At 38.5% G+C, this 14,711-nt stretch overlaps 1 protein-coding gene across 3 annotated transcripts in view; it reads left to right on the forward strand.

Annotated features, from left to right (window-relative positions):
• exd3 (exonuclease 3'-5' domain containing 3) overlaps positions 1–14,711 on the forward strand; it is an 89,170-nt gene that overhangs the window by 8,365 nt on the left and 66,094 nt on the right. For all 3 annotated transcript variants that reach the window (XM_049468355.1, XM_022680931.2, XM_022680932.2), the window contains exons 3-8: positions 3,793–3,857; positions 9,077–9,424; positions 10,663–10,716; positions 11,403–11,542; positions 12,327–12,433; positions 12,603–12,676. In XM_049468355.1, the coding sequence (XP_049324312.1) occupies positions 3,793–3,857; positions 9,077–9,424; positions 10,663–10,716; positions 11,403–11,542; positions 12,327–12,433; positions 12,603–12,676 (788 nt within the window). The remainder of the gene's footprint in view (positions 1–3,792; positions 3,858–9,076; positions 9,425–10,662; positions 10,717–11,402; positions 11,543–12,326; positions 12,434–12,602; positions 12,677–14,711) is intronic.

Below are 14,711 nucleotides of genomic sequence, written 5' to 3' on the forward strand. Positions count from 1 at the left end.
AAGCTCACTGTTACAGAATTGCAACAAATGGTAGCGTCTTGGGGTCACAAAGTCTCCAAAACAACCATCAGGCGCTATCTACATGCCAACAAGCTGTTTGGGAGGCATGCACGGAAGAAACCATTTCTCACTCACAATCATAAACGCAAACGTTTGGAGTTTGCTAAGCGGTACTGGGACTTCAACTGGGACCGTGTGCTTTGGTCAGATGAAACAAAGATAGAGCTTTTTGGCAACAAATGCTCTAAGTGGGTCTGGCGTAACACAAGAGCTGAGTATGCAGAAAAGCACCTCATGCCCACTGTGAAATACGGCGGGGATCAGTGATGCTGTGGGCCTGTTTCTCTTCTAAAGGCCCTGGGAACCTTGTTAGGGTGCATGGCATCATGAATGCTCTAAAATACCAGGACATTTTAAAACAAAATCTGGTGGCTTCTGCCCGAAAGCTGAAGATGGGTCGTCACTGGGTCTTTCAGCAAGATAATGACCCTAAACATGTGGCCAAATCTACACAGAAATGGTTCACCGCACACAGAATCAAGCTCCTCCCATGGCCATCTCAGTCCCCAGACCTCAACCCCATTGAAAACCTGTGGGGTGAGCTGAAGAGGAGAGTGCAGAGGAGAGGACCCAGGTCGTTGGATGATTTAGAGAGAATGTGCAAAGAGGAATGGTCAAAGATCCCTCTTTCTGTATTCTCCCATCTTGTGAAACATTACAGGAGAAGATTAGGTGCTGTTTTATTGGCAAAAGGGGGTTGTACAAAGTATTAACATCAGGGGTGCTAATAATTGTGGCACACATGATTTGATGTTAAATAATTATTTCTTAATGTGGGATTTTTTTCCTACTGAATAAATTCACTTGAGTTAAAGGTTGTATTTTACTCTTTTTTCCCATCGTGGTCCTATATTATTTTGAACAAAACTCAATTTATGAGAAGCTAAAGAACACATCTTAACCAGGGGTGCCAATAATTATGGAGGGCACTGTAGTACTTTAAAGTGTCATCATACAATACTTTATACAATACATCTCTAATAATATGCTATAATATTTTGGAACAGTAATATGCAGTAAGTGCCAGTTATATGTATTAGAGTAAAGTAATAATTAGTAATATACAGTAATATGCAGTAATGTGCAGTAATATACAGCAAAAGACAGGGATTTAGAGTATTATATAGTAATATACTGTAATATATTCAGAGATGTACAGCATTATGCAATAAGCATCAATGTATAGTAATATGCAGCAGTTTCAAGTAATGTAATGTGAAGTAAAAACCAGTAATATTTATGGTAACATACATTAATAATCAGTAATGTGCAGTAGTTCCCAGTAATATATAGTAATATACAATAATACAAAGTAATATGAAGCCATTTCCAGTAGTGTTTAGTATGTATATAGAGTAATGTGCAGTATTTTGCAGTATTATACAGTAATGCGCAGTAATTAGTAATGTTCAGTAATCAGTAATGCAGTGATTATTTCCAGTAGTATATAGTATGTGTGTACAGTGATGTGCAATAAGATCAGTAATAATGTGCTGTAGATGTGTTAGTGTGTGGTAATGTGGTGGTGTGCAGTAATAATGTGCGGTAATCTTTTATTGTGCAGTAAGATCAGTTCAGTTGTAGTGTGCGGTAATGTGTTAGCGTGCAGTAAAATCAGTGCAGTAGTGTTTGGTAGTGTGTTGGTGTGCAGTAATGTGTTACTGTGCGGTAGTGTGTTGGTGTGCGGTAGTGTGTTGGTGTGCGGTAGTGTGTTGGTGTGCGGTAATGTGTTACTGTGTGGTAGTGTGTTGGTGTGCGGTAGTGTGTTGGTGTGCGGTAGTGTGTTGGTGTGCGGTAGTGTGTAGGTGTGCGGTAATGTGTTGGTGTGCGGTAATGTGTTGGTGTGCGGTAATGTGTTGGTGTGCGGTAATGTGTGGGTGTGCGGTAGTGTGTTGGTGCGCGGTAATGTGTTACGTGGTTGTGTGTTGGTGTGCGGTAGTGTGTTGGTGTGCGGTAGTGTGTTGGGGTGCGGTAGTGTGTTGGGGTGCGGTAGTGTGTTGGTGTGCGGTAATGTGTGGGTGTGCGGTAGTGTGTTGGTGTGCGGTAATGTGTAGGTGTGCGGTAATGTGTTGGTGTGCGGTAGTGTGTTGGTGTGCGGTAGTGTGTTGGTGTGCGGTAATGTGTTGGTGTGCGGTAATGTGTGGGTGTGCGGTAGTGTGTTGGTGCGCGGTAATGTGTTACGTGGTAGTGTGTTGGTGTGCGGTAGTGTGTTGGTGTGCGGTAGTGTGTTGGGGTGCGGTAGTGTGTTAGTGTGGGGTAGTGTGTTAGTGTGCGGTAATGTGTTGGATAGTGTGCGGTAGTGTGTTAATTCACAGAGAAAAGCCTGTACTCTGTTTTCTCAGGCCGCCTCTCAGGCTGGATTTTTTACACCGTAACCGCGGAGCTCTTTCCGGGGGAAATCCGAGACAAACACAGATGGAGGGAAGCGGACCTGGGAAGAAAAGAGGGAGAGAGAGAGAGAGACAGAGAGAGAGAGAGAGAGAGAGAAGGAGGGAGGAGGGGTGGCAAGAGAGAGAGAGATGAGGGGTGGAGAGAGAGAGGGAAAAGGAAGGAGGAGGAGGGGTGGAGAGAAAGAGAGAGATGAGGTGTTGGCCACACAGCAGGACCAGAGCAGTTGCTTTTAGTTAAACTGAAAGGGACAGATACACTTCCCCATCCATTCCTCTGTTGTTAACTGTCTCTCTATACCCCCCTCCTTCCCCCTGTCCCCCTCTCCCCACGTCCTCCTCCTGCAGAAACATCTCATCTTCTCTCAGCTTTGTAGCCCAAAAACACAAAGACCTGCATTTCTTTACCAACAATATATAACCTCCCCCCGTCCCTCCTGTCCCTCTTGTCCCTGGTAAGCTTATTAAATGGTGATTTTGTGACCCTCTTCTGCTCAATTCAGATGCGGTGTGAAGTGTCCCTGTGTGTAGTAATGATTGGGGGGATTTAGGGGGGTTGAAACAGAAAGCATCAAAAGCTGCAGGAATATCCTGTAGTTTAAAGCAGAAATAATAGCCTGTTTAATAAATTGCTCTCTTTAACAAGCTCAAAAAGCTCGTGGAAGAAGGTTGATAGAAGTTTGTGATGCTTTTATTAATGATAAAATATTATTAGTCGTTAGTGTATAAATGCATTAGCAGTGCCAGATAATAGAAACCTTGTAAAAATAAATAAATAAATGAGTATATAACAAACATGATGGATCACTGAAACAGATGTCAAATATTGATAGAGCTGAGAGAATAAAAAAATGAGAGAATAATTGTGTATTGCTGTTAGATATTATATATAAAAGAATAAAGAAAAATTAAACTGAACATCTATTTTGGTTTCACTTGCCTCACATGGACTTAATAAACTAAAATACACCATCAACTGTGGATTATAGCTTTTTTTAAAGCAGCCCTGCCAGAAAAAGTGCCATATTTGGGCACCATAAATCTGCATGCAGTGTTTTTGTAGTCCTTGTAGTTTTTGAGGTTGAGTCATCCTCTGTTATTATATAGAAACATAAGATAGAGCTCATCCATTGACTTCATACTGTGTAGAACAATATGCAGGAAATGCAAGAACGGGAAGGAAAAGTGTAATGATGATTTAGAGCAGAGAGAAAGCAGGAAAGGGGGATGAGGATGGTGAGGGAAGAGTGTGTGTGTTGGGGGGGGGACAGGTGGGGGGAGTAAGATGAGTGTTTCTGACTCTATATTGTGTGTGTGTGTGTGTGTGTGTGTGTGTATCCCCCAGGTGTTGACCCTGTCGCACTGCGAGAGCAGTTTTTTGACCTGTGGATGAGGAAAGAGTTGGAGGCGGTAAGACTCTGCTTAGTATCACTGTTGTGTCTCTGTCTGGCTCTGCTGTTCAGTCGTGTGACAACATGCTCTGTTCTCAAAGGAGAACTCTGGTGTAAAATTGACTTTTGTTGTAGTAAAACATAATAAAAAGTACTTACCTTTGATGAGTAGCACACCTCTACCTCTCACAGCGTTCAGAGATCCAGAAATTTTAACAGTTTGTCCAACAAACACCCTTCAGACTGGGAGACACGGGGCATAATTTTTACACCGTTATCCAGCTCAAAGTAGCTCCACACTTCCTTGCTAGAGTCCGGAGAGCCCTGACATTTAAAATGTGGCATTAATAACTTAAAAAGTGCAGAAAAAGCTTATAAAACATCACTGTTTACATCCTATAATGCTAGCAACAGCTCCGAGCGCCGCCATATTTGTATTAATAATATATAAACATAGACTCCACATAGCGTAGCAGCCGGGCTATGCGGAGTCTCTATATATATCAGTTCAGTAATGGTAACGCTTGGAGCTGAAGCTAGCATTATAGGATGTAAACAGTGGGTTTTAATAAGGTTCTTGTGCAATTTTTAAGTTCTTAATGCCTCCTTTTAAATGTCAGGGCTCTCCGGATTCTAGCAAGCGCTACTTTGAGCTGGATAATGATGTAAAAAGTGATTTATCAGGGTAAATTATGCCCCGTATCACCCAGTCTGAAGGGTGTTTGAACAAACTGTTAAAATGTCTGGATCTCTGAATGCTGTGGGAGAACAGAGGTGTGCTACTCATCAAAGGTAAGAACTTTTTTATCATGTTTTACTACAATAAAAGTAAATGTTTGGTACACCAGACTTCTCCTTTAATAAATGTATTAATTAGTTATTCATTAATTCTAAAGTTTAAAGTAAAAATAAAATCTTATCTTATTAATCTATATCTGTATATGCTACTCATTTCTGAAGTGTTTATCCATCTTATCTTGGTTACCGATGCCTCCCACGGATTAATCTGTGCATATTTTCTAAACATTCCTCCAAGGACTAAACTGTTACAGCACTTTCCACACAAACACCTGGTGGAATAAAGTGAATATATTAATCTATAAATAAATCCTACTATTTGTAAAACCTGCAGTGTCATCGCTCTCCGGTGAGGATCCGTGATTTAATGTGGCAAATAATAATAATATCTCCTTCATAGTGTGTGTCAGCGTGTGAGTTTCTCTTCGGCATTGTAGATACAAGGTCAGCGCATAATACGAACACATGGGCTTGTTAAACATTGTTTTTTTTTGTTGTTTTTTTTTTCAAATTCACTCAAAGCTGAATTTGTCTGTACACCAATTAGATATATATATTTTAACAGGTAAACCGAGTTTTTAACAATTTCATTGCCAGCTGTGTTTTTTGTGAAAAAATCTAAGATTTTTTTTTTGGCCATAATCACCCAGCGCTAATATGAGGTTATTTTAAACATATAGTAAGTATGTGTGTGCTGTCCATCTCATTATTCCACAATTCGGTATGATGGTCCGGCATTTAATTGGTAATTTTATCAGGCTGCAATTCAGACCAATTAAGGGGCCTATAGGCTAACCTTTGAAAAACAACCCTGTTGCATTATCGTCCCTCCACCATACTTTCCAGTAGTCAAAGTGCATTTACGGGTAGATCATGTTCTCCTGGCATTCACCAAACCCAAACTAATATAAAATTGTTTAACTAGGTATGTATCTTATCTATTTTTTAGCTGGTTTATTTTGTACATTCCTCTAAATGACTGATATTTCTGCCGCATCGTCCAGCTTTAGTTCTGTGATTGGTCTTTAGAAGTCAGTGAGGGTGAAACATTCAGGTGTGCTGCTGAACGGCAGTAACATTCCTGCTCTGCCCTCAAACAGCGAGTTTATCTGATGTATCTCAGGAATTCAGGAGGGGTTTGGATGTAAGAACTATGCCGCATGCAGCAGAGAAAAGCATCTGAACATACAGGAATATACATGTTTAAATTCTCTGATTCAGTGTTGATTATATGATGGTATAGATATATATAAACTCACTGTAAGTTCACTGTACTTGTGAGATCATTCTTACTGCATCACTGGGACTTCCGGTTATAGAAACCTACAGTATGGCATGATTAAGTGTTGTCTTCACAGTGTATAATAAGTACTTTAGGATTTCACATTAACCATAATTTATATACAGCTCTGTAAAAAAATGAAGAGATCACTTCAGTTTCTGAATCATTTTCTCTGATTTGACTATTTATAGGTTTATGTTTGAGTAAAATGAACATTGCTGTTTTATTCTATAAGCTACAGACATTTGTCCCAAATTTCAAATAAATGTTTTGTCATTTAGAGCATTTATTTACAGAAAATGAGAAACGGCTGACATAACAAAAAAGATGCAGAGCTTTCAGAGCTCAAATAATGCAAAGAAAACAAGTTCATATTCATAAAGTTTTAAGTTCAGAAATCAATATTTGTTGGAATAATCCTGTTTTTTAATCACAGTTTTTTTCATGCATCTTGGCATCATGTTCTCCTCCACCAGTCTTACACACTGCTTTTGGATAACTTTATGCTTTACACTCCTGGTGCAAAAATTAAGCAAAAATTCAAGCAGTTCAGTTTGGTTTGATGGTTTGTGATCATCCATCGTCCTCTTAATTATATTCCAGAGGTTTTCAGTTTGGTAAAATCAAAGAAACTCTTCATTTTTTAAGTGCTCTCTTATTTTTTTCCAAAGCTGTAGCTGCTGTTTGAGAACTGAATCAGGGACTGATTAGCTACTTAGCACTAACTAAACCTGTTAACAGTTCTGAATGAAAAGCAGACTGGTTTGCTAGAATTCCTTCTGAACAATGTGCTCAGCACAGCTAAAAATGTGCACTTTCCCTCCAGTGGAGAGCGTTTCTGTTGAAATATTTAGCTTTTGATTGCAGTTTGAGTTTTCTCATGTTTAGGATGATGTGCTATTGCAGGGTGCTTTCCTTTTTTGGCATGAATCTAAATCTGATCTAGACTCGTGTCTTAGTGTAGCAAATTAGTGCCAGTTCCACCAGTATAAAACTCAAATACGTACCAAATTCCAGTTTTTACAAAGCTTACAGCTTTTAATCCCAAATATCCACATGTTTCTGAGGCTTTAGAGGTGCTTTGCTGTGCGCTGTGTTAAACCATAAGCTCAGATTGTGTAAGGCATCAGAGAAAAACAGAATTTTCACAAAAAAACACATTTAAACCTTAAAAACTGTGGGTGTGTAAATACACAGAATCACCAAGTAGGGCTCCATATTATATAGTTGCAGCATCATGATTGCATGATTAATAGTATCATGTCACTCATTACAATCTGGTGAAAATTTCTATATTGTTTAATATTGTATATTAACATATATCGCAGATATAAAAAACCTATTGCAATGTCTGTTTTTTGTCAATATTGTGCAGCCCTACTGCTAAGTACCAAATATTGAATAGTAGAGCAGAACAGAACACCCCAGATAAACTCAGCTAATCTAAACTCAGCTAATCTAAACTCAGCTAATCTAAACTCAGCTAATCTAAACTCAGCTAATCTAAACTCAGCTAATCTAAACTCAGCTAATCTAAACTCAGCTAACCTAAACTCAGCTAACCTAAACTCAGCTAACCTAAACTCAGCTAATCTAAACTCAGCTAATCTAAACTCAGCTAACCTAAACTCAGCTAACCTAAACTCAGCTAATCTAAACTCAGCTAACCTAAACTCAGCTAACCTAAACTCAGCTAACCTAAACTCAGCTAATCTAAACTCAGCTAATCTAAACTCAGCTAATCTAAACTCAGCTAATCTAAACTCAGCTAACCGAAACTCAGCTAACCGAAACTCAGCTAACCGAAACTCAGCTAACCTAAACTCAGCTAATCTAAACTCAGCTAACCTAAACTCAGCTAACCTAAACTCAGCTAATCTAAACTCAGCTAATCTAAACTCAGCTAATCTAAACTCAGCTAACCTAAACTCAGCTAATCGAAACTCAGCTAATCGAAACTCAGCTAACCTAAACTCAGCTAACCGAAACTCAGCTAATCGAAACTCAGCTAATCGAAACTCAGCTAATCGAAACTCAGCTAACCTAAACTCAGCTAATCTAAACTCAGCTAACCTAAACTCAGCTAACCTAAACTCAGCTAACCTAAACTCAGCTAATCGAAACTCAGCTAACCTAAACTCAGCTAACCTAAACTCAGCTAATCTAAACTCAGCTAATCTAAACTCAGCTAATCTAAACTCAGCTAACCTAAACTCAGCTAATCGAAACTCAGCTAACCGAAACTCAGCTAACCTAAACTCAGCTAACCGAAACTCAGCTAATCGAAACTCAGCTAATCGAAACTCAGCTAATCGAAACTCAGCTAACCTAAACTCAGCTAATCTAAACTCAGCTAACCTAAACTCAGCTAACCTAAACTCAGCTAACCTAAACTCAGCTAATCGAAACTCAGCTAATCGAAACTCAGCTAATCGAAACTCAGCTAACCTAAACTCAGCTAACCTAAACTCAGCTAACCTAAACTCAGCTAATCTAAACTCAGCTAATCTAAACTCAGCTAACCTAAACTCAGCTAACCTAAACTCAGCTAACCTAAACTCAGCTAATCGAAACTCAGCTAATCGAAACTCAGCTAATCGAAACTCAGCTAACCTAAACTCAGCTAACCTAAACTCAGCTAATCTAAACTCAGCTATGTTGGCTGAGATGTGGTTAAATCTAAAGAAATCTAATGCTTTTTGAGTAATCAAAGTCATCATTCAAGACACAAACACCAATATTATCAATTTCTATGAAGTGCCAGTGCTTTTCTTCTAAAGTAAGAACTAATTTTAGCTTTGTTTTGTACCATTGATTGTAGGCAAAGCCAGAAATTTGGTCCCAAATATGGCTGACACAACAAAATATATATATTGTATATATAGATTTATCATTATTTGTTTATATTTTTTTCCTGGCCTGTTTCTCTGTCCTTTCCTCTGTGCTGCTGTAACATTGTAAATTTCCCCATTGTGGATTAATAAAGGATTATCTTATCTTAACTTTTCTTATCTTATCTTATTAGTATTTACAAATATGCTAACAACTATTTGTTCCTTGTGATGTGAAAAGTAAAAGTTATTAATCATAAGTAATAATATTATAATAAAAACTATTGTAAAGTGTTATAAATATATTTTTCTCTCTTCCACCTCCAGCTGAGGAAGCTGACGATGTCTGGATTCTCGCGGCTGCAGGACCCTCTGACGGGGCTCCTCATCATCCTGGAGGGTTGCCCTGGTATCCAGAAGGGTAAATCCTCCACTCTGGGTCAGTTGGTGCTGGCGGAGTTCGTGCAGTGGAGGCGGAGTCACCCGCGGGCGAGTTTACAGAGTTTAATGGAGGAAGAGAAGCTGAAGCTGCAGCTCCGAGCCCTGAACCTCATCACCTCCTCCCAGCCTGGGTACCTGGACCCCCTGCTGGAGATCTACGAGCTCCGAACCCTGGAGACCAGCCACCTGTTACAGCACGTCACCTACCTGCAGGACACCTGCTGTTATAGAGAGGTACGTACTGTACACACCGCTTATACATGAATATATACACGTATACATGCATTAATGCAATTAATATTGCAGTATACATGCTAAACACGCTTGGAGGAGAACACTAATGGGCATTTCTGTTATATCCACTACCATAACTAGAATAGGCAATTTGTATTGTTATTGTATTGTGATACATTTCCGCATCGTATGGACTGTATGCTTTATGAAGTGTATCGTGAATCTCATTATACTGGATAAGTTTTGGAGAAAAAAAAAATACCCATAAAGTACTGGAAAAGTCATGGAAATTATAGAATAGTTGATTTTTTATTTTATTGCCCATATCTGCACTGTTTTGAAAATCAAATGGTCATGAAAATTTGCCTTGAAGACATGGAAAAGTCATGAAAAAATCATGGAAATTTATTGGTTAAAAAGCGTATGAACCCTGTATCTTTTACTGCAAAGAATGTGAACAATCCTGTTTAACAATTAAAGAATAAAAAAATATTGTTTGAATAGCAGTTATAAGAACCTGGCAATGCTGATACATTTTGTCTGTGTGTCAAAATATTGCAAAGATTCAATATCATGTAACGTTAAAATATTGTGATATAATATTGTTACCATTTCATCCAGACCTGTGTTTAGTTGTGCACTGACACTGACACTGACAACTGATTTTATATATTTTTCTATTTTTCATACCAAGATCTTAATTATATTGTGTCAAAAAACAAAAATATATATATATTGTGATAAGAATTTTGGCCATATCATCCAGCCCTATAGCTAACAGTGCCTAGCTTCTTGCTAAAAAATTGGGTAGCGGGAAGGCCGTCCCACAAACCCAGTAAGAGCTAATTATGGTCTTTAGGACTCTATAATGATTGGAACTGCCAGTTTCCTGATGATAGAGGTAACATTTTAAGGCCTATTTATAGTTCTGTGGAACCAATACTGTAGCCTATGCGTATACAGCAAGAGTGCGGTATGTTGTGCAGCGCGTTTATACTTCTGCGTGCGCGTATCAGCAGCTCTGTGTCGCACTGCAGTTTAAACCGTGTGGCCGGGAACACGAGGCAGGCCGTAGCTTTGAGTTCTGGAGTAGGTTCAACGCAGAAGTATAAATTGGCCTTCATACAGCATCATTTTAGGCAGTGTGGAGCTAGACTTAAAGTGTGCTGGCGAACGTGTTGTGGTACAATAATAGTACACCTCCTCATGCAGTGTTAATGTATTTGTTTTTTTGGTAGGCAGCTTTGCTCAGCATGAAGGTAGAACTCCAGAAAGTGCTGGACATGGAGCAGGTAAGAACAGTTATAACTCCAATATCTACAGTTCTGCACATTTATTTATAGATGCTTTATTCTCTACATCTTCTTCTATCTCTGTTTTAGATGTGCGTTCCGCTACTGTAGATGTGTTTGCCATCTGCAGTAGCTTTATTAAAGCCTCACATTTAAACATTTTTTTAAATGTTGTTTTAAATCTGAAATCAAATCTGTTTATTTAGACATATTTTTTAAATATCTTGGTAACACTTTATAATAGCTATAATAACTAATGATATGTAAATGTGAACAAAGCATTATTAGTTCATCAGAATTTGAATATCAACAAATGTTTACACATGACACCTAGTTATCAGCATTGATATTCAAATGTAGTCATTTAAATCAAATCATTAGCTCATTAGAACTTGAACATTAATAGATCAATATTAATAAGAACTTTAAACCTGATAAATGTTTATCAATTGCAGCCAAGTTGCTGCCAATGTGTTTATTAGTATTTACAAATATAACAACTTTTTTGTTCCTTGTAATGTAAAAAGTAATAGTTATTAATCATTAGTTAATGATATCATTATGAAAGCTATTGTAAAGTGTTATAAATATCTATTTCTCTCCTCTGCCTCCAGCTGGGGAAGCTGACAATGTCCAATGCACAATTGTGCACATTTATTTATTGATGATTTTTATGTTTGTTTTAGATGTGCGTTCCTCTCATTCTCCTGGATAAGCTGCCGCTGGCTGAATCCTACGTTCGGGATTATCCTGAGCTGCAGAGGCGGCTGGTCCAGCTGCTGGACTCCTGGTGTAGCCCTGACTTCAGCCTGGACAATCTGCGCAGGTAACCCCACATACACATTTACTACTGAACACCACACACACATTTACTAACAGAACATCTAGATCAATTGATTGGACAATATAAAACCAGTTTTGTACTAGTTTATACTATACTGACCATATGGGTGTAACACACTGAAAAATGCCAAATCTTCAATTCATTCACATGTGTAGCACTGATGAGGTAAATGTGTGACTAAAATTGCACTGCAGGGGCATTTAGCTTGCAAATTGTGTGACTAGAATTGCACTGCTCAGGTTAATTTATGGTTAGATTAACACTGCTAAGGTAAATTCATGGTTAGAAAAGCACTGCTGTGGTAATTTCATGATTGAAGTAGTACTACTGAGGTAAATTCATAATTTAAACAGCACTGCTGAAGTATGTTTGTGATTAAAGTAGCACTGCTGAAGTACATTCATGATTAGAATAGCAAAGCTGAGGAGAATTCACGAATAGACTAGCCCTGCTAAAGCACTACTGAGGTAAATGTATTGTGTTTTTGTTGGTAGGCTTCCAAAATTGATTCAGGCTATATAATATATATATATATTGATTGAAATGTAATTTATTAAAAACAATATTTGCCATTTTTTTTATTTAGTTTTGGTTTTGGCCAAATGTACCGGTAATGTTTTTTTCAGAGCATCTCTAGAAACGAATTTTGTGTATTGTTTTGCGTGTTTTGATATTGGCCCATTTTAAAGCTCAGTTCTGATTTTATTCATCGTGTTTATGATGTAAATATCTGTGCTTTTTCTCTCTCTTATCAATTTTATTTCAGGCGGTTTCCTCGCCTGTCCCTCTCCAAACACCAAACGGACCAAATTCAGCCGAAGCTGCTTAGCAGACACGTCTTCCGGCTCATGGAGAAGTTCAGCGTTGATCCAGGTGTGTGTGAATGTGTGTGTGTGTGTGTGTGTGTGTGCAGGTACGCACGTATTGTGCACATGTGGACGTGTATAACTGCATATACTGTACGTATGTACTGCGTGCGATGCGTTTTTGTATACACACACACTGCGTTTCTGGTGTGTTTCATGTGGTGTGTTCGTTTCAGGCGTGTGTGTGAACTCGGTTCACAAGAGGAAGCTGGACTCCCTGAGGTTTCTCATGTACAAGAGGTTCAAGGAGGTGAGCAGAGAGTCGTGCCCTTTCACACGGTTCACACTCGTTTAACTGAGTTACACTCCTTTATTTAAAGGTTAAAATATAAAGCTTATAAAGAAACATTACATTAAACCATCATTAGAGTTAAATCACTGATAATAAATGTGGATTCATACTGCATGTCATGGTATGGATGTTATTTATGGGCTGTTATAGTCTATATATTGAGTTTCAAGTGGCTTGGTAGACTAAGGTGCTAAAATTACGGCATATTACCATATTTTTTACACTGTCAATGAACGTCTATTTTCATACATAAGGCGCATCGGATTATAAGGCGCATTTTAAGAGACACTATAAGGTACTTCTAATTCAGCAGGTCTCACCGCTGAGTGGTTTGCTGGCTAACTAAGTTACGTAAAGCTGAGCTAAATAAACAAAACTGTAATAAAAAAAAAAAAATCTTTTTAAGTCAATCGAGTGCTGGATGTTAATCTACACAGATTTCTCTCCTGAAAACTGTTTATTTGGGTGAGTAAAGCGCTTCTGTTTATTTACAGTAAACTTAGATTCCTGAATTTCTCCAGTAAAAAGGCTGGAGCATTAGCACTAGCGACTTAACCCTAGTGGTTAGCGGCTAACGCTGCCCAACAGCGCTACACTGAGAAACACTGAGGCTGTGACCGAAATGGCTCCCTACTCCCTCATTAGTGTTGCGCTATGTAGGGAGATACTAATAAGTTCTCTAATTAGTGGTAAAACTGGAGTAAATCCGGACACTAACTCATCATTATCGTGCGCCAGCACCGGTCGCATAAACACACACAGGTGAGAGAGGGGTTGAGCCGTGTTTAAAACTCCATAAACACACTGAACTGAGCTCTGAATTAAAGTTAGTGAAGCCCTGAGCTGATCATGACGTTATTTATCTGTTTGTTATTTTTACGCTGTTTAAAAGATGATCCTCACATTACTGAACTACATGAAGAAAACCTTAAAAATAGCAGCGTACACCGGCTCGCTTTGTTGCCAGATTGGGTGGTTTCATGCCAAATGTCGAGTTGTATCTGAAATTGTGTGGAGGAAACGCTGTGATTTGACAAGTGAACAAAACTACCAAGTGTAAAGAGTTTGGAAACTGAACTCATCAGTGTTGTAGTTAGATATCTAACCCTGCAGAGACGGAGCTTTTAGTCCTGCTGATGGAAATTTGAAGCTGTGTTTATGTTCGTTATTATATGTGAGTAAGTTATTTCTTTCTTGCATTGCTTGCAAGGTTGTTTTTATTTACTGTTTTTACGTTTTTGTTTCGTGTGTCCAATGATAAAAGGCACAAAACACATAATACAAATATGCAGATAAACTCATTTAAATATCATTTTTTGTAATCAGTGATATTTAAGATATTTATGGTATTTTAGTTAAGATCATGTGTGAATAAACCCTGTAATATTGTTGATATGACGAACATTAGCTGTTTGGGTGGTTTTCTCAGTAATTTTGTGGATTTGAAACACGTTTTACCCTGTGAATTGGTTTTATCTGAATTACACTGTAACAATCTGGCAACCCTGGTGGCTCGCTGTCCGCTCCGTTTCTTCGGCTGTCTGTTACTTAGTAGCGAGACCCGCAAAGCATTTTAGGACACATTCAGCTCGCTTAGTAAGCGAAGTTTACTATAAATCATGATGCATTATGGGAATTTTTAGTGCCCTCAAAATCTCGTTTAGTTGGTCATGCTCTGGGTGGGTAGGTGGCGCTCTCTTCTCTCAACACCTCCTGTTATGTTACTGTCCAGAACACGAATCTGAAATATACTATGATAATATTTGGGAAATACAGGCTGTACAGGACTAGGATAATAACATAAGCTCCGTTTTCTAACTTGGCCTCAGTTTTTGTTAGTTTAACAAACAACTAGTGTATGGTTAGTGTATACAAGCTGTACTGTAGACAGTGTCCTGTGGTCAGCGTCTAGTGGGCAGTATCTTGTGGGCAATGTCCTTTAGACAGTATCCTGTAGACAGCCTCCTGTGTGCAGTGTCCTGTAGACAGTTTT

The sequence above is a fragment of the Astyanax mexicanus genome, chromosome 20 (assembly GCF_023375975.1).
Source record: "Astyanax mexicanus isolate ESR-SI-001 chromosome 20, AstMex3_surface, whole genome shotgun sequence".
NCBI classification, from domain to species: domain Eukaryota; kingdom Metazoa; phylum Chordata; class Actinopteri; order Characiformes; family Acestrorhamphidae; genus Astyanax; species Astyanax mexicanus.